Genomic DNA, 24,799 nt, shown 5'->3' with positions numbered 1-24,799 from the left:
CCATCTTGTAGCAATAAACATATATCTGCTTTACTCTGATATCTAACGATCTGCCTGTTGGCACTGGGCCAGTTGCCCTGCCCAGATGAAACACGGGTCAAGCAGTTTGGAAAACACAACCGGGCACTCAAGTTCTAGCGGTGCCAGCCCTCAGTGGCCGTGGGAAGGAGCTTTTCAGGAATCGCTCCCATATTTGGCCCTTCCATTCCCCCCGCCCTCACCGGAAGTTCCCTCACGGTGGGCTGAACTCAGCGCGCGGCCCCCGCCGCTCTCCGCGCGGCCATTGGCTGGGCAGAACGTCAATCAAGAGATGGGCGGGGCCTGGCCCTCGGCCCGCGGAGCGGCGGCCGCGCCTGCGCAGTGCCGGCTGTGGCGGCCCCGTGTGGCGGAAGCGGCGGGGCCGAGCCAGTTCCGCCTCGGCGTCGTTGGCGCTGCACAAAATGGCGAAGATCGCCAAGACTCACGAAGGTAAAAAATAGCCTTGAAGGCCCCGTGTCCGCGCCCGCTGGGGCCGCGCTCGGGCATCGCCCGCCGCTTGTGTTTGTCTCCGGCTCCGGGCAGCGCCGGGCGCGGCCGGTCGGAAGGGAGGCGGGCGGGCCGGGCCCGTGTGTAATGGCGGCCGCGCTCGTCAGCGCCGTGCCCGGGCCGGGCGGGGACGGGCATGGGGGGAGCTCTGGCTGTGCTGCCGCACAGGGGTCGGAGCGGCGGCCGGGCCCCTGCGGGGAGCTCGGTGGGTGAAATCCCGCCCCCGGCTCCTTCCGCCCGTCGAGCCTCGGGCGGTGCGCGGCGAACACCCCGCGGTGCCGGGGCCAGTTTCGCATCGGAAATGCCAACAGCGCCGCTTATCCCCTGCCCCAGCCCTCTGGCCTCGGCAAAGGGGAGGCGGAGAGGGCGGAGAGCGGGGATTGCCCGGCGGAAAGCGGCACGGCCCGGGCTGGTTCCGAGCCGAGAAAAGTGCCCCGAAGGAGGGGAGAGACCGTGAGGTCTGTGCGGCTCCGAGCTGCCATTTTACACAGACTTCCTGCGGCCGGGGGTGACGTGGGAAAGCGGCTCTCTGAGCCTGTGAGGGCTCTCCCGGGCCGTGTGTTCTGTGGAAGGGGCCGAGTGCCCTGTGCGCTGCCGCTTCCAGCTCTTCTCGGGGTGAATCAAAGCTCTCCTTGTGGGCATCGACTGCGGCCTGCCCTGCGCTTGAGGATTTTCAGGGACCGAAGAGTAATTTGTAGAATTACACTGCTGCTGTGTTTTTGATTTGGGGTTTTTCACTTGTGTTTCTTTGTACGATAGATGATCTGCTGTATTTTGTCTTAATTTATATGCGTAATTCACTAATTGAAAACCACCTCTGGGTGGTGGTTATGCACTGTGAGGTAGGCAGGACACTCAGGTATTCGTTGTCTTCTAGGATTTTATATTTTTTTAATTTTTTTTTTTCAGTTTTGCACTGAAAAAGCTTTTCAAGTGGAAAGCCATCATCTCCCGTGGAAGTGGGGTTAATGTAGTCTTTAACACTACAGACCTGATCTGATCTTAGGGATGAAGAAAAGCTTAAACTGTTGTCCTTACTTTAAAAAAAAAAAATCTTTTTTTTTTTTTTTTTTTTTTTTAGAATTCTAGGGTATTTTGGTATAGTTACAAAAATTGTCTTGTCCTTTATTTACATGGTGTGACATGCATAAGGGTTGTGTGAGGTGGTACCCAAGTGAGTATTACCCGTCACAGTGTTCTGCCTCTCTGCCTCTCCTACTACCTAAAGAGATTTTTGTCATAAAATAGTTGAGATTTGGTTTGTTGTGGGGTTTTTCTGTGTTCGTGTTGGCTCTTTTTTTATTATTTTATATATATATATATATATATATATATATATATATATTAGCTGAAGTTGCTTATTTATTGGAGCAAATGTTGATGCATTGACTTCAGTGAAAACATTGACATGTTTTCACTTGCTTCCGTTGGCATGTGTTTTGATTAGTGTTATATCAGAGCAGGTTTTAAGGAGGAGGGTAGTTAAGTAAAAAGTATATACAACAGGGTATAATCACATAAGGGTCTTTCCCAGCATGAGGGCATTAGCGGAGCAGCTTGATTATTTTGCCTCCAAGTTCTATCCTGTCTTTTTTCAGTTCCTCACTAATCTTTCAAATTGAGTTTTCTGTCACTAAATCATCTTAAAGTATTTTTAATATATTTGTACTCTTTGTTAAATACTTATCGATTGATGTGTGCAAGATAGAGCTCGAAAGATGCACCAGAACAGTTGGAGGTTGTGTCAGCCACGCAGTTAAAGGGGAGCTCTGTGTTTGGGGCTGAAAAGTCAAGTTTCAGGTGGCAGCTTATAAAGCCTCAGTAAATGCCTGAGCTTTCAGTGCTGTTGAAGGTCATTTTTAATTTACTTTTTTTTTCTTGCTCAGAAAAGAACAGAGATCTTCAAACATAATAGATCTAACGTATAAGAGTGCTAGAGTAGCTAAACATGAAGCTATGCAAGAGCAAACTAAATGTGCAAAAATATGATAAGACATGAAAACATAAAACCTGTTTAGTCTGTAAATTACCTCTTCAGCACAAGGTTCCCTTTTTTTTTTAACGTTTAGAGCAGAACTACATGTGTGGTAACAGAGCACATACTTGGAGAAAGCCTCTCTGTGAGCTGAATGTTCAGAGATTTCAAATTCATGTGTGTTGACTTTAATGATATTCAGCATTTATCGTATGTTTCAAATCAACTGGATGTTCAAGTTACTTCTGCTAAAATACCAATGGTGTGGCCCGTCCTGCAGCGCAGGGCACTTGGTGTGTTGGTGTGTTGTGTGTTCCAGCTCTACGGTCAGGCTGATGAAGAGATGATGGTAAGGCATGGTGATCCTGTAGGCAAGATCCAGAGGCTTTTTTTCATATTGAAGTTGTTTACAGCAGTGGATGTTCAGTCAGCCTCAGCCCCACTAAAGAGGCAGAGTGTTTGTTGTTCCAGTAGCTGCTCTTTGAAAAAATGGGAAATTGGGGTTGTACTCTCAGATCACCCACTCAGTGCTGGTAGAGTTGTCCTTGGTAGAGATGGAAGCCCCAGGTATTCCCACCCCAGTATTGCAGTGCACCAGGCTGTAAAAGGAATGGGGCTTCATTTGCTCTCTGGGAGAAACAGAAATAACTATAAAATCTGTGAAGAAGGTGTTTGAGTTGCATTGGCTCCATAGCCATCCATAGGATGGCTCCACAGAAGTGGAATACCTTTAGAGGACGCTGTGAGTGCCTCTGAAGGCGATCAGAGACCTCTGTGGGCAGGACAAAGATCCCTAATTTGGCAGTAGTTTCTTTCTGCTGCTTCTCCAGGAACTAGCAGATAGGGGAACAGTGTGTTCAAGTTCTGGACTCACAGGAAACCCCTGGGCTGTGCGGGACTTTAGAGGGAGCAGGATGTACCTGCAGGCAGGATTAAGGAGGTGCTAATGGCCAGCAGTGGAAGGCTTTTGTGAGCTTTCATGAGCTTAAGGCATCACGAGTTTCTGTAACACAGAAGTAGCTGTCTGAGCTATTCTGTTCTAGAAAACTGCATAAATTCCATGGAATCCCTGAAGTGGCTGGAGCAAGATTCTCCTTATCCGCCTTTAGGGTATATTTGATGAGTTTAGAAACACTGGTTTTTCACTGGTTCTGCTGGTTTTCCTCACTAGACCAGTGCAGGAATGGCTGATTTGCTGCCAGGTTTACATTGCTTCACATGAAGTCAGTGTTTCTTTCTAAGTGAACACTTAGTCCTGCTGCTCTCACTCACAGCTCTATGGCAAAGATTTGTCAGGTAAAACTCCACTGAGTTGCCTCTAGAGAACTTGCCTTTGTACAGGAGGCGTGATTTGACTTACAGCGGGTTTGTGGTTGTTTGTTGGGGTTTTTTTTGGTTAGTGGTAGTCTGTGATAAGAAAAGGACCCAGCTGTGACGTTAAGGCTTGAAGTTTGCAGTGTTGACATTTTAAACTTTTAAACTAAACAATTCTGATACAGTAATTTGCATGAGTAATAATCTCAGCTTTAAAAAAAGTATTATTATTTTTGTCAGGTTTCCTAGCAGGTGTTGCATAACATAGTTCATAGTGTCTTTTGCAAGATGGCTTGATGGTAAAAACGTGTCAAATTTGTTCATCCTGAAAAGAGAAGTGAGCAACAGTAGTAAACAATTATTGAATAATCAAGATTCAGGATTATTTGTGAACAAAATTTCCTGTAGGGTTGTGGTTTTTGTTGTTTTTTTTTTTTTTGGTTTTTTTTTTTTTTTTTTTTTTTGGTTTTTTGTTTTGTTTTTTGTTTTGTTTTTTGTTTTTTTGTTTTGTAAATTGACAAATTTCTGTTAAGTTAATACAGCAGGCAATACCACTTCAGGTGGGAGAGGGTGAGTCCCAGAATTACTGATGTTGAAAGGGTCTTTTTGAGACTATGTCATTCCAATTCTTCCTCTCAAGCATGATGCTTTGTATTCCTGCAGCCATGAAATGCAGCTCTTGAGGGTTTTCTTGGCCATTAAATAATTGTTTGATATAGTGAAATTTACATTCTATAGATAATTGTCTTTCCTTATCATGTGAACTCAAAATTCACATGAAAACAATAATTTTTACACAGCTGTGCCTTGATACACCTACAGTTACATTTGTTGAAGACTGTTGGATTACTGCGATTTATTTTTGTGTTGCTTTACAACAGTTGGGAGGAAGGCATGGCTTAATTTCATTCCTCTTTTTTTGGACTAAGAAGTTAATGTTCTTTCTGAAAGTACCAAATTTCTTAGGTCGAAGATGGCCACCAGAGTTGATTAGATCAGATCCTGATACAGTACAAGAATGACAAAGCTCCCTGTTTGTCCTGTTTGAAGGGTGTTTTGTTATCCAGAAGAACAGTAGTCTTCAAAGATGGTGCTGCAGGCAGGAATAATGATGCAGAAATAACATTTGAGCTGCCAAAGTGAAAAGAAACTGGTCCTAAGTTTTGGGAGTTTTTTTAGGGGCATATTAGAGTTGGGTTTTTTATTTATTTATTCGAAGATAGTATAGCTTTGCAATATGTTAGAAAACACAATACAGTGTTGTTTTGTTAAATCTCAGTTTTGAGAACCTATACAGTAATTCTTTTGAACAAAGTTGTTTAAATTAGCAAAATTAGTGATAACATTGTGAAAGGGTTTTTTTAATGAGAGGGTTGCATTTGTTGTGAAAGGGTTTTGTGAGGGTAGTATTGAGAAATACTGCTGTGGTGTAAATGACCTTCTCTGCTGCCTCTGTTGGAAGATGAAATATGGTAACATGAGTTAAATAGTTAGCTTTGAGCCATACAATAAAGTTCTCTGTGCTGGATCATATTAAGGCGTGAGGAAAAGCTGTTTATGAATACCAGCTTATGAATTATGATTTTGTAGTCTTGTGTGTGATATAAATGTTTATTTTTTTAATGATAATCTTTCCGGTTGGGCAAAAAACTGTTTGCTGTACCACTACATGAGCACTACATTTTGTATGGATGTGTAACAAGACTTTTGTGTCTGTTTTTACCCTAGATATTGAAGCACAAATTCGAGAAATTCAAGGGAAAAAGCCTGCTCTTGATGAAGCACAAGGAGTAGGCCTTGATTCCACAGGATATTATGATCAAGAAATTTATGGTGGCAGTGACAGCAGATTTGCTGGATATGTCACTTCTATTGCAGCAACTGAATTGGAAGATGTAAGTGATTTTATTTTGTTTGTTTAGGGCATACAATGCAATTATTTCAGAATTGATTTTGAGTAATTTTTAGTTACAATTGCTTGGAGTAAAACCAATTTTCACTAAAGCTGTAGTAAAGGGACCAAGTATGTCTTATCTGGGATGCACATAATCCTGAAAGGATTTGGGTTGGAAAGGGCTATTTTGTTCCAACTCTCTTGGCAAGGGCAGGGACACCTTTCACCAGACCAGGTTGCTCAAAGCAACATCCAGCCTGGGCCTGCACTTCCAGGTTTGGGGCATCCACAGCTTCTCTGAGCAACCTGTGCCAGGGCCTCACCATTCAGAAAAGAATTATTTTCCTAATATCCAATCTACCTCTCCCTCAGTTAGAAGCAATTTCTCCTTGTCCTGTCACTACATGCCTGTGTAAAAGGTCCCTCTCCAGCTCTCCTGTAGGCTCCCTTCAGGTACTGGAAGGCTGCAGTTAGGTCACTCTGGAGCCTTCTCTTTTCCAGACTGAGCAAACCCAGTTCTCTCAGCCTTTCCCCAGAGGAGAGATGCTCCATTTCTCTAATCTCCTGGTGGCCTCCTCTGGGCTCACCCCACCAGGTCCCTGTTGTTCTGTGCTGGCCCCTGAGCTGGATGCAGTGTCCAGGTGGGATCTCAGAGCAGAGGGGCAGAGTCCCCTGCCTTGCCCTGCTGCCCCTGGGGCTTTGGATGCAGCCCAGGACACGTTTGGCTTTCTGGGCTGTGAGTGCCCATGGCTGGTCATGTCCAGCCTCCCCTCCACCAGCTCCCCCCAAGTCATTCTTGTCAGGGCTGCAGTTCTAAGTCTGGCTTGTACTTTATGAATTTTGCTTTGGGAGCCTTGTATGCCCAAGAAGAAGGCGAAAAGTTGTTGCCTGATACTTAATTATTTCAGTCAAGGCTAACATAAAATTTGTTCTGTTACCACTGCCAGCATTACAAAATGATGGTTAAAAAATCAATAAAACTTCAGCCAACAAACTTTAGTGACTCTTCTAAGATTCCTGGTTCAAATTTCAGAGCTGTTTTTAAGAATTGGCTTTTTCACTGTGTGGTGTTCTCCTTATGTATCCTGCTTTAAGATTACCTTATGTTAATTTCTGATGTTAAACATTGGACCATATTTTCAGTTGCAGAAGAGTCAGACCTTATCTTAAATACATAGGCAACTATGTCTTACACTGAGAGAATTACATTTCTAAGAATGAGGAAGATTAGTTTAATACTAGTTGATACATGAGGTGTTATTTTAGTGATGTACTTGTCATCTACAGAGTTCTAAGGATGCCTTATTAAAAATTTCCATTACTCTGGGGCTCATTAAAAGAGTTTAATGGTTTTATGAGCAGGTTTTCTTTTGGGTTGGTGTAAATAATTGAATAGAAACTGACTACTGATACGAAAAAATGGCAAAAGCAAGTGCTTGTTATTGCCATTGTGGTTGAGTATCTATAACTAAACTAATATGAATCTGAAATTTTCAGTGTTTATGAAGCTTTTTTATAGAGTTAAGTCTTGTTCCATATATGTATAGCTGACTTGTATGAAAAATAATTTTACTATCTCTGCACTGGTTCTCACGTGCCAGCTAGGGAACTGTAATGGTAATCCTAATATGGAATACAGACTTTTTGTCCACTTAGTGTAGATAGCATACTTGATTAAATGTAGCATATTGAAGAATACATGAGCCTTCTTAGTGATATGATCAGATTTATCTGATTCACTAGTTTGGGAATAATAAGAAAAGCTAGATGAGAAAGCTTCTAAAATTTTGAATTACCTCTTCTACTTCTCCATTTTCATCTTTTCTATGACTGTGGCATGTTCATTTGATGTTAGTTTATCTAAATATAATACCAGCATGACAAATGGACCATGTCTTTCCTGACAGGATGATGATGACTACCCTTCCACAAGTTTGCTTGGCCAGAAGAAGCCAGGATACCATGCTCCAGTGGCATTGCTTAATGACATACCACAGTCTACTGAACAGGTACAGGTCCTAATTGATGGCACAGTAAAATACTCTTGTAATAATTGAGGAAAAGAAGTGTTAATAGTAGGTTTTGTTTTCTGGAAATATAAGATGTATGTAAAGAGTTATGTTTTTTAAATGTTGCTGTAAGCTCGTTACTGCTTTAGTTTGGAATTCCACAGGGTGATAAAGATTGGCTCTTGTGCATGTAAAGCCAACATGGATATAGAAACTGAACTATTGAAATTTTTAAAAATTGAAATCAGATACTTCATTAAATTAAAATAAGTGGGAAACTTAATATCCTTTACACTTCTCATTTTTTTTAAGGAAAATGTAATCACCTAAGTTTTATATTCCTGGAGTATTTTTATGTAAAATTTAAAAGCACAAGAAGTAGCATTAAGTCACCCTGCAAAAAGAAAGGGAAAGATTGACAGCATTAAATGCTTTGGTAACAAGTGAATAAACTCTTAAATGCCAAATTTTTATCAGAAATTATTTTGTAAGAAGTTCTGTGTTTAAAAAACTGAAATTCTAGTTATAGAAGTAAAATTGAAGTTAGTATAGTGTTTTGACATTTCCTGCATAGTTGAAGCAAAAAATAATGTAAGTCTTTTTAATAATACTGAAAATGAATACAGTACCAGACACTTTTCATATTAGTCTTCATAGATGTGTGACTAACAGTCTTTCTTGGTTTTTAGTATGATCCTTTTGCAGAGCACCGTCCTCAAAAGATTGCAGATCGGGAAGATGAGTACAAAAAGCACAGGCGGATGATGATAATTTCCCCTGAGCGTCTTGATCCTTTTGCAGATGGTAATTTATTTTGGCTTTTCTATACCCTTTATGGAATTTTTGTCTTTAATTGTCTTTAGCCCTTTGATTTCTGTTGGCATGCTTATATACTTAGTTTTGTTTTAAACATCCCCTTTTCATAGAGATTTGGTTGAAAATTTAGATGCCATATTCTTCATCTTTATAATACGAGTTTTCTTTCCAGGTAGAAGGACAAGAAAATTGTCAATGAGCCATTGCCATAGAAACACAAAGGGTTAAAGGTTTCTCTTTTCATTTCGTTTTGGGTTGTGCGTTGTACTTTGAACAACTTGTGTATTGAGTGCTCAGATTCATTCAGTACCTTGATAGTTTTCATTCCAAGTTATAGATTTACAGGGTTACTGCTTTTAAAATGCTAGTAGAGCACCTAATTCTTACCATCCTATGTAAATTTTAGGTGGTATAGCTAAAGAAAAGAAGCAAAAGCATATATAAGACTTTGATACTATTAATAGTTCAAGTCTGTTCTGATAATTTTAGAATGCAAGTCAGGAGAAGGGGTGTTAGTGGGTCTGAAATTTTCTTCAGGTGAGTGAGTTTCACGTGTGGCAGTAAGGTGCCTGTTGGCTTAAAATTAGTAGCTATTTTGCAGGTTTTACAAATGAGAATTTCAGCCTGCATGAATTAATAGGGATATTAATTATTTTACTTGCTTAATTGTAATTGATATAAACATGTATTGTCAGAATTCACAGGCCCATACTAACTGTCCTTAATTTCTTTCCTACAGCAGTACTGCTATATGCCAGTCCTGTCTGCATTCTTAAGGGTGCAGTTCAACACATCCTGTGTAGATTATGGTGAAAAAGTATTCCAAAGGAAAGTCCTATCAAAGCTAGTGTCAGAAAGACACAGCCAATTGGGCAGTGATCTTCAGCATAGAAATGTTTAAGAAGTTTATTATGTTCCCTAAAGTGTAATAGCTATACCACTTGTATAGCAAATCTGCACATTTTTCTTAAAGAAAAGTGTTTTTCTTGACAAGTCTCATTTCTCTAAATTTGGGCTTCTTTTAAAGTATTTAAAAATTCAGTTAATGCAAGATACAGAGCATAAAACAGCATATGGTGTACAAAACCCATTACCTGTGAGTATTGTTGTGGTGGTGTATGTACTGTATTGCATTCAGCTCCCAATCACAAGTGTCCCTTGAGAAGAGAAGAGGGGGAAAGTGTCATCAAACAGTATTTTGGGGGTTTTTATTTTGTTCTATTTTTATTTTTAATGAAGCCCTGTTACAATATGACACTAGAAGGTCTGTGAGACATGTCCAGATTTGTCAAACTTGTAAATGGGTCTTTATGATAAAACAATTTAAACATTACTTAGGTATGCAATAGTTATTTATAGTCAGATAACAAGTAGGATTTAACAGCTTACACAAGGTAATGTTTTGATTATAAATATCTTTCCAAAGTGTTACTAATGGTAAAGAGATAATTTTCTAGGCTTCTATTCTGCTGCTTGAAGTCAGAACTGCTGATGGAGACAAAGGCACGAAAGTGTACGTATTCCGGATTAGCAACCCAGGAACCCATCACTTCTGAAGACTCTTAACTGTGTTGTCATTTTATCATTTTTATCGGCTTTAAAATATTTGTTTGAAACTGCAGTAGTTATGTTTGTGTTCAAACAGGTTAAATTGATTCAGCAAACTGAATAAACGTAAGATACATGTAATTTTAAAAATTTTCGATCAAAAAGTAAAATTAAATGATCATGGAATAATATAATACTAGAGCAGGACAGTAGAAGTCCATAGTTTCTGCTTATCCTGTACTCATTGTGCTCCATTCCTGTTGCTGTTCTCTTCTGCAGGAGGGAAGACTCCAGACCCTAAAATGAATGCCAGAACGTACATGGATGTTATGCGTGAACAGCATTTAACAAAAGAAGAGGTACATGGAGGGCAGGGTTTTCCATTTGGACCGAGTTTCGTGTTACAGCCTTTGAAAGCATGTTAAAAAAGTGGGAACAAATTCTCTTGACTTTGTCTTGACTTAAAAGCCCCTTTCTTTGGAAAATCACGTTCTTCATATGTTGAAGTCAGTAGAATTTAAAGATGAAAGTTCTAAAAAACATCTGTTCTGTGTAATACTTAAGCAATGCAGGGAAAAATAGTCTCAATACATTTTAATCTTGATTTTTTTGTAGAACTTCGACTTTCTCTTGTTAATTGTCTTTCAGAGGAGGAGAGAAAAAAAATCTTAACAGTAACCAAGAATTACTGAATGTGAGGGATGTTTCTTTTTGTGAGCTCTGTGTATAGAAAAGCCAGGGAGGTTTTAAGAGGCTTTTGATGAGATACCTATAGCAGATGTTGCTGTACTAAGATTGGGTATAAAATTGGCATTTGGTTTTAAATATAAAAAGAGAAAAACAAAAATCATGTTTTAAAATTTATTTTAATAGTTAAAAAGATATTGGTAATATAAACAAATTTCTTGTGTAATACTTACAGTACTGTCTTGCTAATGGGAGCAAGACCTCATAGTTCCAGTGACTTCTAACATTGATTTGTCTTAAGTGAGGAATTAGTACATAATTTTGACAGTATTACTGCTTATGGATCCATTGATTAGTGCAAAACAGTCTCTGTTAATGTGCTGTTATAGCAGCATCATCTCAGGATTTAAAATAAGAATTTCAGGGCTTTTTTAATGTAATGGGATGTAGCTCCTGTGAACATATTTTCTAAGTCATCCACCTTTACTGAAGTGGTACTTATTTGAAACAGTGGGTGATGGTCTTTAGGCATATATCTATCACTGACAGAAACTGATTGCTTTAAAAATTCTCTGCATTTGCTGTAAGAATGGCTTTTATTGAAAAAATAATTTTAAAAGAGCCCTTCAAACACAGCTGCTCTGTCAATATAGAAGAATTAAAAAAAAGAGTGGCCTTGAAATAAAAGCAGTAGCTAATTTTTGGTTATTTGAGCAAAACCTCAAAAAAAGCATAAAAACATATTGAAAAAACTGATTTAAAGGTATGATTTGAAGGGTTCTTATGTTTCTCTTTTTGTGCTCTTGAACAGAGGGAAATTAGGCAACAACTAGCTGAAAAAGCTAAAGCTGGAGAGCTTAAAGTCGTCAATGGAGCCGCTTCTCAGCCGCCTTCAAAACGCAAACGGCGTTGGGATCAGACAGCTGATCAGACTCCTGGTGCTACACCTAAAAAATTGTCTAGCTGGGATCAAGCAGAGGTAATGACCTTGTGTTCATCAGCTGTCTACAGAAAACTTTTAGTGCTAATCCTCTGGAGTGTCAGAAGTTTCTTACTGTACTTAAGAGCAAGTAGCAGCCTTTAATTATATAGGATGAGATACTGATACTTCTGGTTTTGTCTTGCAGACTCCTGGACACACCCCATCTCTGCGATGGGATGAAACTCCAGGCCGTGCAAAGGGTAGTGAAACTCCAGGTGCCACCCCAGGCTCAAAAATCTGGGATCCAACTCCCAGTCATACACCAGCAGGAGCTGCAACACCCGGCCGGGACACGCCTGGTCACGCAACACCAGGCCACGGAGGTGCCACTTCCAGTGCACGGAAAAATCGATGGGATGAAACCCCCAAAACAGAAAGAGGTATTTATGGCAAACTGGGAGGTGCATAATTAGTTTTGAATGGTTCATTGGACTGGGTTTTTTCACCTTAAGTAAACAGTGAGTTCAGTAGCCAGGCAAGAAGTGATTGTATTCTGACATCTAGTGGTTGATGTGGGGAATTGTTCTTGTCTGAGTTCTCAGCAATGGGTTCAGCCTGTGCTCAAGTGGCATCCATGAAAGTATCTCGGCTCAGATATGGAACCACAGCTTTGTCATATCTAATGACTGCTGCAGGTTGGGATTTTAATGTATGAAGGACATAGTAAAGAAGCACATGTTGAATTACTTTTCATAATACGTTTGTGTATGTGTTTTTTTAATTGTTTTGGGTTTTTAAAGAGGTTGTTATTAAAACAAATTTGAGAAGCATCTCACCTGCCTAATTTGAATTTGACTCTTGTGCCAGAGAACAGTGAAGTTTTACATTAGGTAACATTGTTACCTAATGCTTTTATCGAGGGAATACATGGAGTACATTGTTCAATTCCTAGAATATCTGAGTACTTCTCTACTTCTCTCTTTTTTTTTTTTTTTTTTTTTTTTTTTTTTTTTTTTTTTTTTTTTTTATCTTACATTTTTATGCTAAGGTTCAGCAAGAAGATGACACTTTTTTCATAAAACAAAGTTCTCTGCTGGATATTTTTAGTGTAATACCTGTGTTTTTTCAATATTCAGCAAAGTAGTCTTTACTTTTCATCTACTATTTGTTAATTTGATACTGAAAATGGATTTGAATATTGATAGTGTAGTTGGAGTATGTACTGTTCAGCTTTCTGAGAAAGTTTGGTTTGTTTTTCCTTAGATACTCCAGGCCATGGCAGTGGCTGGGCTGAAACCCCTCGTACAGACAGAGGTGGTGACTCCATTGGTGAGACACCAACGCCGGGAGCAAGCAAAAGGAAGTCGCGCTGGGATGAAACACCCGCGAGCCAGATGGGCGGCAGCACTCCTGTTCTCACACCTGGCAAGACACCCATTGGGACCCCAGCTATGAACATGGCAACACCTACACCAGGTAAGCTCAGTCCCTTGTCTAAGGCTTCACTTTGTATTGTGGGAATGAAGCATTTGCCTTTGTATTGTCTTTTGAAACAGGCTTCTGCCCAGCATGCTCCTCTGCTTGTCTGAAAGCAGTTAGTGTATGCTCAGTTTACAGATTTTGTGGCAATGTCCACAGCAACTCATTTCTGGAGAGGAATTGAGACTAAGATTATATGTCTGTTGCTGTACAATTTAGTTGACTGTTACTTTGTTTAGTAAAAACTTAGTTGAGTAAAAAAGTTCGATAAAAGATTGTAAAAGTTTGATACCTTATTTGGCTACAGAGTTCAGGTGCTATGGAAAGTTTGACTCAAGAGAGCATTTAAAAGTTAAGTAAACAAGTCATCTGCTTCTGTATACAAAAGGATTTTTTTAACACTTTTTTAAAAAAAATTCAATATAGGTCACATCATGAGCATGACTCCTGAACAGCTGCAGGCTTGGCGCTGGGAGAGGGAAATTGATGAGAGAAACAGACCACTTTCTGATGAGGAATTGGATGCTATGTTTCCTGAAGGATATAAGGTAATTCATCTGGATTAAAATACAACAGACCATGATGAAGTTTTTTTCCTACCAGGGATTACTTATTCTCCCCCCCCCCACCCTGAAATAAATGTTTCACATTAAGTAATGATTATTGATTGTACACACTTGTTTGACTTGGTTACTGATTTATTGTAAATTCCTTAGAAAGTGAGGTCTAAAAGTGATCTCACAGGCAAATCACTCCTGTGCTTCTCAGTGCTGGAAATGCCTGTCAAGGCCAGAAATGTACTCTGTATGGACTGATAGAAATGGTAAGTCCAGATGTAGACAAACATGAAAGAAGGCCACAAATACTGAAACAGCAAGTATAGTATGTTGATTCAGTTACTGAAGTGCTTCTTTAGTTCTTGGAGACTTCACAATTTATTATCCAAGTTCTCAGCAGTGGGAGTGAGCTTTCTTCTGAAATGTTGTCAGTACAGGATAAGTGCAAATACAAGCTGTCAGGGTTAGTTTGCATTGCTTTTGTAAGCAATAACACACAAATCCCCAAACAAATAAAGTGAAAGCTACGATTTCAAGCACTGTTATGTATTTGGTGGCTTTTTTTTATATCTGTTGCAACTAAAACAAATTTTGTTCTTCTCTAGGTTCTCCCTCCCCCAGCTGGTTACGTGCCCATCCGAACTCCCGCTAGGAAGCTCACAGCGACTCCAACGCCCCTGGGGGGGATGACAGGGTTCCACATGCAGACAGAGGACCGCACCATGAAGAGTGTTAATGACCAGCCATCTGGCAACCTGCCATTCCTGAAACCAGATGATATCCAGTACTTCGACAAGCTGCTGGTAAAGGAGATTTCACTCATGCTGATTTAACTTGCCTGGTTTCTTTTGATTATGTAGCAATGCCCATTTATTTTTCTGGAATTATTGTAGGTTGATGTTGATGAATCAACTCTGAGTCCTGAGGAACAGAAGGAGAGAAAAATAATGAAATTACTTCTGAAAATAAAGAACGGCACACCTCCCATGCGGAAGGTAAGATGAATTGTCAGATATGTTTATGTAATCTCATTTTTCCAAAATTGGTGTTTGTTTTCAGGTTTAGCTTCAGTTCTCCATGGGATTCTCTTGAAGATAATCTCCTAAGCCTTACTATCTATTGTGGTTTAAACCCAATTGGTAACTAAGCCCCACACAGCTGCTTGCTTCTCTCCTGACTTCCATTAGTTGCATGAAGGAGAGAATCAGAAGAGTAAAAGTGAGAACTTGTTCACTGAGATAAAAAGAATTTGTTAATAGTTTAAGAAAAAAACCCCAAAACAACTAAACAAAAAAAGAGAAATAAACCCCAAGAAAACAACTGATGCAGATGGAAAACAGTTGTTCACTACCAACCAAATGATGCCCAGTCAGTCCCCTAGCAGTGACCCTTGGCCAGATTTCCTCCTGGCCTGTGTGCTGAGCATGGTGCCATGTGATGTAGAGCATCCCTTTGGGCAGTTTGGACCAGCTGTCCTGGCTGTGTCCCATCCCAGTTTCTTACGCCAATCAGCCTTCTCGGTGGTGGAGTGGGGTGAGAGGGTGGAAAGGCCCTGACTGTGTGAGCCCTGCTTTGCAGTAACTAAATAACCCAGTGTCATCAGCTCTGTTTCCTGCACAAATCCAGAACACAGCTCTCTACTAGTGGCTTTAAAGAAAATCAGCTCAGTTCCAGCCAAAACAGTACACTCTGTTTAGTGCTTTTTTCTTCTTCTTCTATATCTGTGTGGCTTTTTGTTATTCTATACAATTTAGCACTGCTGCTCTTTTAACAGTAATGTCAGTCACTAAATGGTGTAGGGCTTGTATAATTTTTTTTTTAACAGTTACGAGAAACTGCATTTATAGTTGTTTTGCTTACATGGCTTTGTAACTTTCTGGATTTTGCTTCTTACACTTAAATTAGTTACTTAGTGTAGCTCTTATTTAAGTTTTGATCTTAAACATTAGGCAGCATAATAAGCACTCTTTTCTGCAAATGCTCTAAACTGACCAAGCACCAAGCTGCCTGGATGCAAACAAGAGCTGTGAAGCTGTTTTCCAGATGGAGCCAGTATTAGCTCACAAGTTATGCTTCTCTTGAAAACTGAGCTCCTGGGCACTAACAACACAATGTTTGTCTTCACATATTTGTGTTTTAACAGATCAGCATGAAATTGTTTGAAATAATTTTGTGGTGGTTAGGGCACGTATTTGGAAGCCAGTGGTTGTAGTCAGTTACATTTTAACTTTGTTAGTACCTGTTTTATGATTATTCAGTGTTGTTTCCTCAGTTTAACGGGCAGGTTTTTCTGGTTTTGTTCAGGCTGCGTTGCGGCAAATCACTGATAAAGCACGGGAGTTTGGAGCAGGGCCGCTGTTCAATCAGATCCTGCCTCTGCTGATGTCACCAACACTCGAAGATCAGGAGCGTCACTTGCTTGTCAAAGTCATTGACAGAATCCTTTACAAATTGGATGACTTGGTCCGACCATACGTACACAAGGTCCGTTGCAGTTTGGTATTTCAGCTCTGGTTTGCCCCTTCTGCATTTTAGGTGCCTATTAGAAGAGGATGATACTTTTTAGAACATATTTGGCTTTCATATCTCTTAAACCAAACTTTAAAGTTTTTATAGTGTGATTGGACTGTAGGCTTTAGAGTGTTGAGGCATGATGTAAATATGATATATGCATATTTGGAGGTGGGAAGGACCTTTCCTGATCTAGGTAGTATCTCTGGACCACATCCTTAAGAGACTTAAGAGCTATAAAAACCAATGTAATAGATTTAATTTTTTTCTGATCATCATATAAGGCTTTAAGCTTGAATTAATGGAATAATCTCTGTTTCATGGACTCACTCTTAATAGGACTAGAAATACTATAGAAAGTATTAATAAAAGGAAACATTATTTTGTCTTTTTCAGATCCTTGTCGTCATTGAACCACTGCTGATTGATGAAGACTACTATGCTAGAGTGGAAGGCAGAGAAATTATTTCAAACTTGGCTAAGGTAAAACTCCATCCTGTATTAAAGCATGAATTAGCTTACATATACCTGCATGTTTATAGGCATGGCAGAACAATTAACTGTGCTGTTCATAAACCCAGTTGGTGTGTTTTGTCCTGCAGGCTGCGGGTTTGGCGACAATGATCTCCACAATGCGACCTGATATTGATAACATGGATGAATACGTCAGAAATACAACAGCTCGAGCCTTTGCTGTTGTTGCCTCTGCTCTGGGCATACCTTCTCTGTTACCCTTCCTGAAAGCTGTCTGTAAAAGCAAAAAATCCTGGCAGGCCAGACACACTGGCATCAAGATTGTACAGCAGATTGCTATTCTTATGGGTTGTGCTATCCTGCCTCATCTCCGGAGCTTGGTTGAAATTATTGAGCATGGTAAGTTCTGCTTTCCCAGACAGATTTTTTTTTTACTCACTTTATATCTGGAAAATTTTTCATACCTCAGTAAGACACAGTGGCAGTAAAGTTCTGGTTTTATTGTTGCTATGACACCAAGAAACATTTCAGCTGACTCTGAAATGTGAATAAAGACAAATAATGGTTCAGTATTCCTGAAAATAAGATAATCCCTTTCTCACTGCTCATCTATTTTTGCTACTTTGACTTAAAGACACAAGTACAAGAGGTGGTACTAAACCCTGCTCTCTTGCAGGGCTGGTGGATGAGCAGCAGAAAGTTCGCACCATCAGCGCTTTGGCCATCGCTGCTCTGGCTGAGGCAGCCACTCCCTATGGTATTGAGTCATTTGATTCTGTCCTGAAGCCCTTGTGGAAGGGTATACGTCAACACAGAGGAAAGGTAAATCTAAAATACTTTCTTTAGTTTGAACTGAAGTGGATGTCTGCCTGCTGTGTGTTATTAAAGACATATTTTGCATTTAAATAGGGTTTGGCTGCATTTTTGAAGGCGATTGGTTACCTGATTCCACTCATGGATGCTGAGTATGCAAACTACTACACCAGAGAAGTCATGCTGATTCTTATCAGAGAGTTCCAGTCTCCTGATGAAGAGATGAAAAAAATTGTGTTGAAGGTATGTCAGAATAATAGCTCACCATCGATATTGAATATGGATGCAAAAAAAAATCCAAACCAAACAAAAGCAAAAAAACCCCACCCCAAATCATCCCCTATCAAATCATACCTTACACCAAATTAACATTGTTGGGGTTTTATTTCCTATCAGGTGGTAAAGCAGTGTTGTGGTACGGATGGTGTTGAAGCAAACTACATTAAAACAGAAATCTTGCCACCCTTCTTCAAACATTTCTGGCAGCACAGAATGGCACTGGACAGAAGAAATTACAGACAGGTATTTTTGCTGGTTTTTTTAGCTGGGAAATAATTTACAGTAGAAGAAAATTAGAATGTTCATTCAGGCTAGGTACTTATTTTTGTATGTGTCCTAAAACTCGTTTTTTGTTTGTACTAGCAATTTAGAAGTTGTGTACCTGAGAAAATTTTTAGGTTCTTAGGTTATCGTGACACTTTGCATCTGTGAATATCTTCATCAGTTGTGAGATGAGGTGGTTCATCCCACTTATGTTCTTAAAAACATAGATGATTTCTAAAGGTAAAAGTAGTGGGCTTAACATGTTTCTTCAGACTAGGGAAATTATTTTCAAGATGTAGAAAGTAGATTTTAACTATTAAGCATAATTTTAATGCTTGCTTATTTAATATTTCTGTATTTCAGTTGGTTGATACGACTGTGGAGCTGGCAAATAAAGTTGGAGCAGCAGAAATTATTTCTAGAATCGTGGATGATCTGAAAGATGAGGCTGAGCAGTACAGAAAAATGGTCATGGAAACAATTGAGAAGATAATGGGAAATCTGGGGGCAGCAGACATTGATCATAAACTGGAGGAACAGCTCATTGATGGTATTTTGTACGCCTTTCAGGAACAGACAACAGAGGTACGGCCAAGTGCTGGAGTGTTTGGGTCACTGTTACTGTATATCATCTCACTGTTAGCTATATAGAAATATGTGCTTCTGAATTAGATTTTTAGAATCTCTTTTTAGATGTCAGTGCTCTAATCAATGAAAACCAGAAGCAATCTCTGGAACCTTAGCATTTTAAAATCAATTTTAGATTATGACAAGTTTAGGTAAAATGCAGTGTTGCTGTTTGTCTGATTTTCCTTTGTTGTTTTTACCCTCAGGATTCTGTGATGCTGAATGGTTTTGGCACAGTGGTTAATGCTCTAGGCAAAAGAGTGAAACCCTACTTGCCACAGATCTGTGGTACAGTTTTGTGGCGCTTGAACAACAAATCAGCCAAAGTCAGGCAGCAGGCTGCTGACCTGATCTCTCGTACTGCAGTTGTCATGAAGACTTGCCAAGAGGTATGGACTTCTCTTCCAGATTTGCTCTAGCAGGTCATAGTAATGAGAGGGGAGGGGAAAATTACCTTCTAACTCTTTTTACTTGGTTGTAGGAAAAACTGATGGGCCACTTGGGTGTTGTTTTGTATGAGTACCTGGGTGAAGAATATCCTGAAGTACTGGGCAGCATACTTGGAGCGCTGAAGGCAATTGTGAATGTTATAGGTATGTTTTTCTATTGATTACTTGGCTCTTCAAGAGCAAAATTAAAAAAAAAAACAAACACTATAAAACTAAATGTGCCTCTTTGAATTCAATAGGTATGCACAAGATGACACCACCAATCAAAGACCTGCTGCCACGGCTGACACCTATTTTGAAGAACAGACATGAGAAAGTACAGGAGAACTGTATTGATCTTGTTGGGCGTATTGCAGACAGGTAAGTTCAGTAATGATGAAATAGCTAACCTTCTTTGTGGGCAATTATTGTAGCAAAAGCTCAAGTTTGGCATCTGGGTATTTACTGTTATACCTCTTGATATTTCTGAAGTTGTGCCTAAAACTTGAGATATTTAGCAGACACACCGTTGAATTACCTAATAAAGGAAATGCTAAGCTGTTACCTCTGTGGATAGCAAATGAATAGGTGTTACAGTTTGTGGCTTTATTTAAAAACTTCTTGCATGACTGAAGAGGTAAATCACTTTATTCTCTTTCAGAGGTGCAGAGTATGTTTCTGCGAGAGAATGGATGAGGATCTGCTTTGAATTGCTTGAGTTATTAAAAGCTCACAAAAAAGCTATCAGAAGAGCCACAGTGAACACTTTTGGTTATATTGCAAAAGCTATTGGGTAAGTTGGTTTAATGCTTATCCACTTCTGCACACAGTTACCAAGCATAGTTTGGTAGTTTTCTGGTGGGAACTACTCAAACATCTCTGCATTTTATATGTGCAGATCTGGTTTTACTCATTTTGAAGAATACAGTCACGTATTCTTCATTAACATAGGGTGTTGCACTTCTGAACAAAATAAGGTTAGAATCCCGTTTGGGAGTAAGAGGTGTTGTCTCATGAATTTTTGATACTGTAATGTGCGTTCAGACCCTCTTTGTATTATTTCATAAACTCTCTAAATAATTTATCTTCTCTCTCTTTTTTTTGTTTTTTCCCTCCCCCCTATCAGTAGTTTTATTGGTTTTTAAAGGTTTGTTTCCACTAAGGTCATACCACAAGTCAGCACATTGTAGAATGAGGCACAGTTGCCACCTTTGTGTATGTTCTGTAAGTGACTGGTGACTGACTGAATGGACATAGAGCAAGCAGCCAGGAGTGCTGTAACTCTTCTCCATGCAGGACATCACCTATCTCTGTCAAGGCTTATGGTTTTATACAATACTGTAATTTCCTCTGGGATCAGAGTAATAGTGGGGGAGCTCTGATACCCTCCAGAGCTCACAAGAGGAAGAACAGAGGGCAGGGAAAAAGCTAAGTCTAGATAAAGTAAAAAATGTTGGCTATGAAAACAAATCTTTCAGCTGTTCTAGAGTGTTCAGTGTTTCATGTTGAGCATTCAGTTTGTTTCCCAGTTCTCTAAACTTTTTGAGGGCTAAACCACGTTTCTCTGCCACTTGTTTGAAGCTTAACTGATTTTATCCAAATCCTCACTGAATTGACAAGGATGCCCATGTTGTCTCTTCCAGACCTCACGATGTATTGGCCACATTGCTAAACAACTTGAAAGTACAGGAAAGGCAGAACAGAGTATGTACTACAGTAGCAATTGCTATTGTGGCTGAAACATGCTCACCTTTCACAGTGCTGCCTGCACTCATGAATGAATACAGAGTTCCAGAACTGAATGTCCAGAATGGTGTGTTAAAATCTCTTTCTTTCCTGTTCGAATACATTGGAGAGATGGGAAAAGATTACATTTATGCTGTTACACCATTGCTTGAAGATGCTTTAATGGACAGGTGAGTGCACTTCTTCTGTGGTACAGTTACTTATAGTCATATTTTTAAGTGTATACTTGATTGTTATTGATGGCAAATATGTATATTACCCTTGTTTGCTAAAGGCTTTGCAAACAATTAGGATTATATATACACTCTAATTTTACTAATAATTCTGAAGACTAAAATTATAAAAGTATCTTCAGTGAGTCTAGGCTTCTTCCATTAAAACTACTTTTGATAATTTCTATTGTTGGTACTTCTGTAGAATTGTAGCGCAGTAACTTGTCAGAAAACTCCCATCTTTTTTCACTTCACTAATTTTTGATACTCTGCCTCTTGCTATCAGTAAGTATGGCTTAAAAGTGTTATTAGTGCTTTCAAGAAAAGTGTAATTGAAAAGAAACCCTATGCTTGTCCAATCATGTTGCTTCTAAGTGTCATTTATTAATCCCCATTGTTCTCTTTGCAGGGATCTTGTACACAGACAAACAGCCAGTGCTGTGGTGCAGCACATGTCCCTTGGTGTTTATGGTTTCGGCTGTGAAGATTCCCTCAATCACTTGTTAAACTACGTGTGGCCAAACGTGTTTGAAACCTCTCCTCACGTCATCCAGGCTGTTATGGGGGCTCTGGAGGGCCTCAGAGTCGCCATTGGGCCCTGCAGGATGTTACAGTATTGTTTACAGGTATGGCCTTGTGTGGGCTGGGGCAGCAGACAGCAGCTGTCAGGCAGGACTTCTTTCCAGGAGACAAAAAAGTCAACTGAAGATGATTTCCAGCAAAGGAAAAACTGGCTTTTTGTTTCCAAAGTGCTATTTAAATGGGTTATTCTGTGCCAAGGATTTGAATAGTGGAAATAGGCAGTAAACAGAGGGTTTGGTAAAGGGAGGTACCTGATTACAGCACAGAACTTGTGTAAAAAGAGCAGGTAACTTAGAATATCAGTTGACTAAAATAGCCTGGCACTTTGATTTCTAAATTGGAAGCATCTCACAAATTTTGATGATGCAAACTAATAAATTAGCTGTGGGAGGGGTTATGACAAGTAACCAGTGAGATAAATGAATGAGAGGATAGGATTAGTAGTCCTGAAAAGAAAAACAGATGTTGTTGTTAGCCAAGAAAAACATTGAGATGTTTAGAAGAGTGCAGCACTACAAAACAATGCTTTGATTAGACTTCATACTGCTAGATCAACACTAGACAGTTCAGCTTCTGTAAATGTACATGGGGTGGTAAAACCTAAAGGCTCCTTTTCCATGTAATTGCATGTGACAGTAGCTGTGTTGGCTATGGAATTAAAACTCACCTAACAGGTGGGGAGCAAGGATTAAAGTAATGCAGGTCAGTGCAGAGAAGGTGTGACAGCATTTTAGTAATAATTTGCAGGTAGGAAACTTCACACTTCTGCAGTGTGGGGACCTCAGCATGAAGATACTGACATCAGTAGGAAGGTGAAAGTCTCTTGCAATGTGTATTCTTCCAAGTAGTGTTTGTATATTGTTATTATATAGAACTATTTTTCCTACAGCTTGTATGTCCTGCCCATTTACTAAATGCATATTTTGTAGTGCTTGATTAATTTCAGTAAAAGAACATTGGAACTTCAAGCTTTTATTACATTTTGTTCTGTTCTATTTTCTAGGGTTTGTTTCACCCTGCCAGAAAAGTCAGAGATGTTTATTGGAAGATCTATAATTCAATCTACATTGGATCACAGGATGCTCTGATAGCACATTACCCAAGGATCTATAATGATGAAAAGAACACCTATATTCGTTATGAACTTGATTACATCTTATAATCTTCTTGTTCAGTTGTTTGTGTTTAATGCACAGCTGTTGTTCAGTTAAATGCTTTGGATTTCATGATGTAAAATTTTAAAATTTTGGAGATCAGTGTAGAGCTGGTCAGAGGCAGAGCTAGGTATCCAGTAGCATGATTTTTTAAATATGTCCTTGTTTTTTGATGTTAAACAGTTAAAGCCAGTAGTGACCAACAAAACAGTGATTACAATGTGCTGGAGGGACTTTGTTTTGGATCCATCTTTATGAAGATTTAGATTTCATTCCTTGTGTTGAAAGGGGAAGTTTATTTGAGAAATAAACATTTGTGTATAAAAACTAATTTGTGTGTGGTTTTTGGACAAAGGGGCTTGTAAAATAAGTCCCTTTGGATTAAGTATTTGTTCATGTAATGAATAGGTGATATAAAACATTTTAACCCTTTTTGTCATCCACTAGCTTTTGAATAAATAAGAAAAATGTACCAACTGTAGTTAATGTGTGGATCTTTGTCATGAAATAATGTAGCTGTAGCCTGGCTGATGGTTGTAATGGTATGAGTTTATTTTAATGGAAAAAGTAGTATTTAATTGCTTGTTGTTACTGCTTCATATGCAGTGTCCTGGTGGATATGGCTTGTTAAATTTTCAGAAGTTAAGCAGTTTTACTGTAAATTGCATTTGTAAAATCAGTTGTGAGAATTATGCATATTGATCATATTATGTTTTAAAAGTCAGATGTTTATAGACTGTGCTGTAATTCCATTAAAGAGCTAGGAAAATTAAGTTCCCAGTACCTTAGGTGAGACAATTTCTAAGAAAAGCATTCTGTTCTCTCATTTGCTTTTTGTGTGTGTACTACAGAGAAAAAGGTCTTGCTATCAGTAAACCACCTAAAACCCAAGGATAAATGATTTTGGGAGTAGTGTACATTACACCATGTTTGTAAGGTAACAGGAGGCAATAGCTGGCTACCAGACACCTTTTTCTGTGAGTCATTGACTAGTGATTCATTTCCATCTTACCAAGTTCAGTGCAGTGGTATTACCTGACAACTTGGCTGTTTTTCATTCATGGGAGAGTCTTTAACTGTTCAACATATATAAAACTTTCACCCTACCTTTCAGGCCTAATTTTTGTTAGGAGTTTGGGATGGCACGAAAGCAACTTCGGATCCTTCTGTTAAAAAAGGTACTGATTTGTTAGGGGAAAAGTGGCTTTTTTCAACAGTGAGTTGTATTCTAAAACGTGAGTAAAACCAGCTGCAACTTCTTGAAGTCTTTATTGCTGAACTGTTCCCTCTGAGAATAAGGTGCAGTCTAGTCTATTTCTAGTGCTTTGTCACTGAATAGTATTGTTTGTATTACAGATAGCCTGTCATCTTCATTGCCTCAGAAGTTCTGCAAGACAGAACCAAGCAAGTGCCTGTAGAGAGGGAGAAGGGCTGAGAAAAAGCACTGGGTTTTGAGAGATGAGCCAAAAGAGAGCTCTGAAGCAGGTAGGAATGGATGATGGCTCCTGACTTCTAGATAGGCTTCAGCAAAATCATTAATCTTAGAAATAAGTAAAATTGTAAAAAATTTCTCAAAGTGGATGGGAACAACTTCAAGGTGTTCTCATTTTTGTATTTTTGAAGCTCATCATTTTTAAATCTCAGAAATAACTTCATTAATATTTTTGAGGAAGATGCAATGTTTCTGTTGTTTCCTGAGAAGGACAGAAAGGCGAAGGAGAACTGTTTGATGAAACAGAATTGTACATGAAACTCTGATGTTCGTTCCTGTTTGGGTTTTTTGCTATCCCAAGTGTCTGGTATGAAATCAGGTTTGAAGTGGCAGTACTTAAGTGCAGTTCCTGATATGCAGAGTCATCAGGAGGCATTTTTATCCTTCTTGAGACTTTGTGGATCTCTGGAACTCTTACCAAAAGAGGCCATCTCTGGATCATAGACTGATGGGATTTTTCTGGGAGCCTCCAGCACCTCATAAAGGATTTT

The 24,799-nt window shown here is 39.3% G+C and overlaps 1 protein-coding gene across 5 annotated transcripts; it reads left to right on the top strand.

Annotated features, from left to right (window-relative positions):
* The first annotated feature begins 374 nt into the window (after positions 1-374).
* On the top strand, positions 375-23,297 carry SF3B1 (splicing factor 3b subunit 1). 5 transcript variants are annotated; one of them, XM_083864973.1, is made up of 25 exons: positions 375-468; positions 5,543-5,709; positions 7,616-7,717; positions 8,407-8,521; positions 10,361-10,440; positions 11,580-11,747; positions 11,896-12,130; positions 12,954-13,166; positions 13,596-13,717; positions 14,332-14,529; positions 14,620-14,721; positions 16,031-16,210; positions 16,634-16,720; positions 16,840-17,110; positions 17,388-17,533; positions 17,621-17,767; positions 17,921-18,046; positions 18,431-18,652; positions 18,901-19,083; positions 19,176-19,287; positions 19,383-19,503; positions 19,784-19,915; positions 20,766-21,038; positions 21,490-21,706; positions 22,666-23,297. In XM_083864973.1, exons 1-25 carry the CDS (start codon positions 441-443, stop codon positions 22,822-22,824), a joined length of 3,906 nt encoding a protein of 1,301 aa, XP_083721099.1. In that variant the 5' UTR covers positions 375-440; the 3' UTR covers positions 22,825-23,297. The 5 variants fall into 5 exon arrangements, 2 of the variants coding, with proteins under 2 accessions (XP_083721099.1, XP_083721100.1); XM_083864974.1 differs by lacking the exons at positions 375-468; positions 5,543-5,709; positions 7,616-7,717; positions 8,407-8,521 and adding an exon at positions 8,590-10,046; XR_014590512.1 differs by lacking the exons at positions 11,896-12,130; positions 12,954-13,166; positions 13,596-13,717; ... (14 more) ...; positions 21,490-21,706; positions 22,666-23,297 and adding an exon at positions 9,991-10,046 and having other exon boundaries at positions 11,580-11,636.
* The last annotated feature ends 1,502 nt before the right edge of the window (positions 23,298-24,799 follow it).

The sequence above is a fragment of the Zosterops lateralis genome (genome assembly GCF_965231275.1).
Source record: "Zosterops lateralis genome assembly, chromosome: 7".
Lineage (NCBI taxonomy): Eukaryota > Metazoa > Chordata > Aves > Passeriformes > Zosteropidae > Zosterops > Zosterops lateralis.
This window is presented reverse-complemented; position numbering and strand designations above follow the sequence as displayed.

Coding starts and splice junctions, on each gene's coding strand:
- SF3B1 (XM_083864973.1), top strand. CDS start 441: ATGGCGAAGATCGCCAAGACTCACGAAG. Junction 17,534..17,620: donor TACGTCAACACAGAGGAAAG/GTAAATCTAAAA, acceptor GCATTTAAATAG/GGTTTGGCTGCATTTTTGAA. Junction 19,504..19,783: donor GTTGGGCGTATTGCAGACAG/GTAAGTTCAGTA, acceptor ATTCTCTTTCAG/AGGTGCAGAGTATGTTTCTG.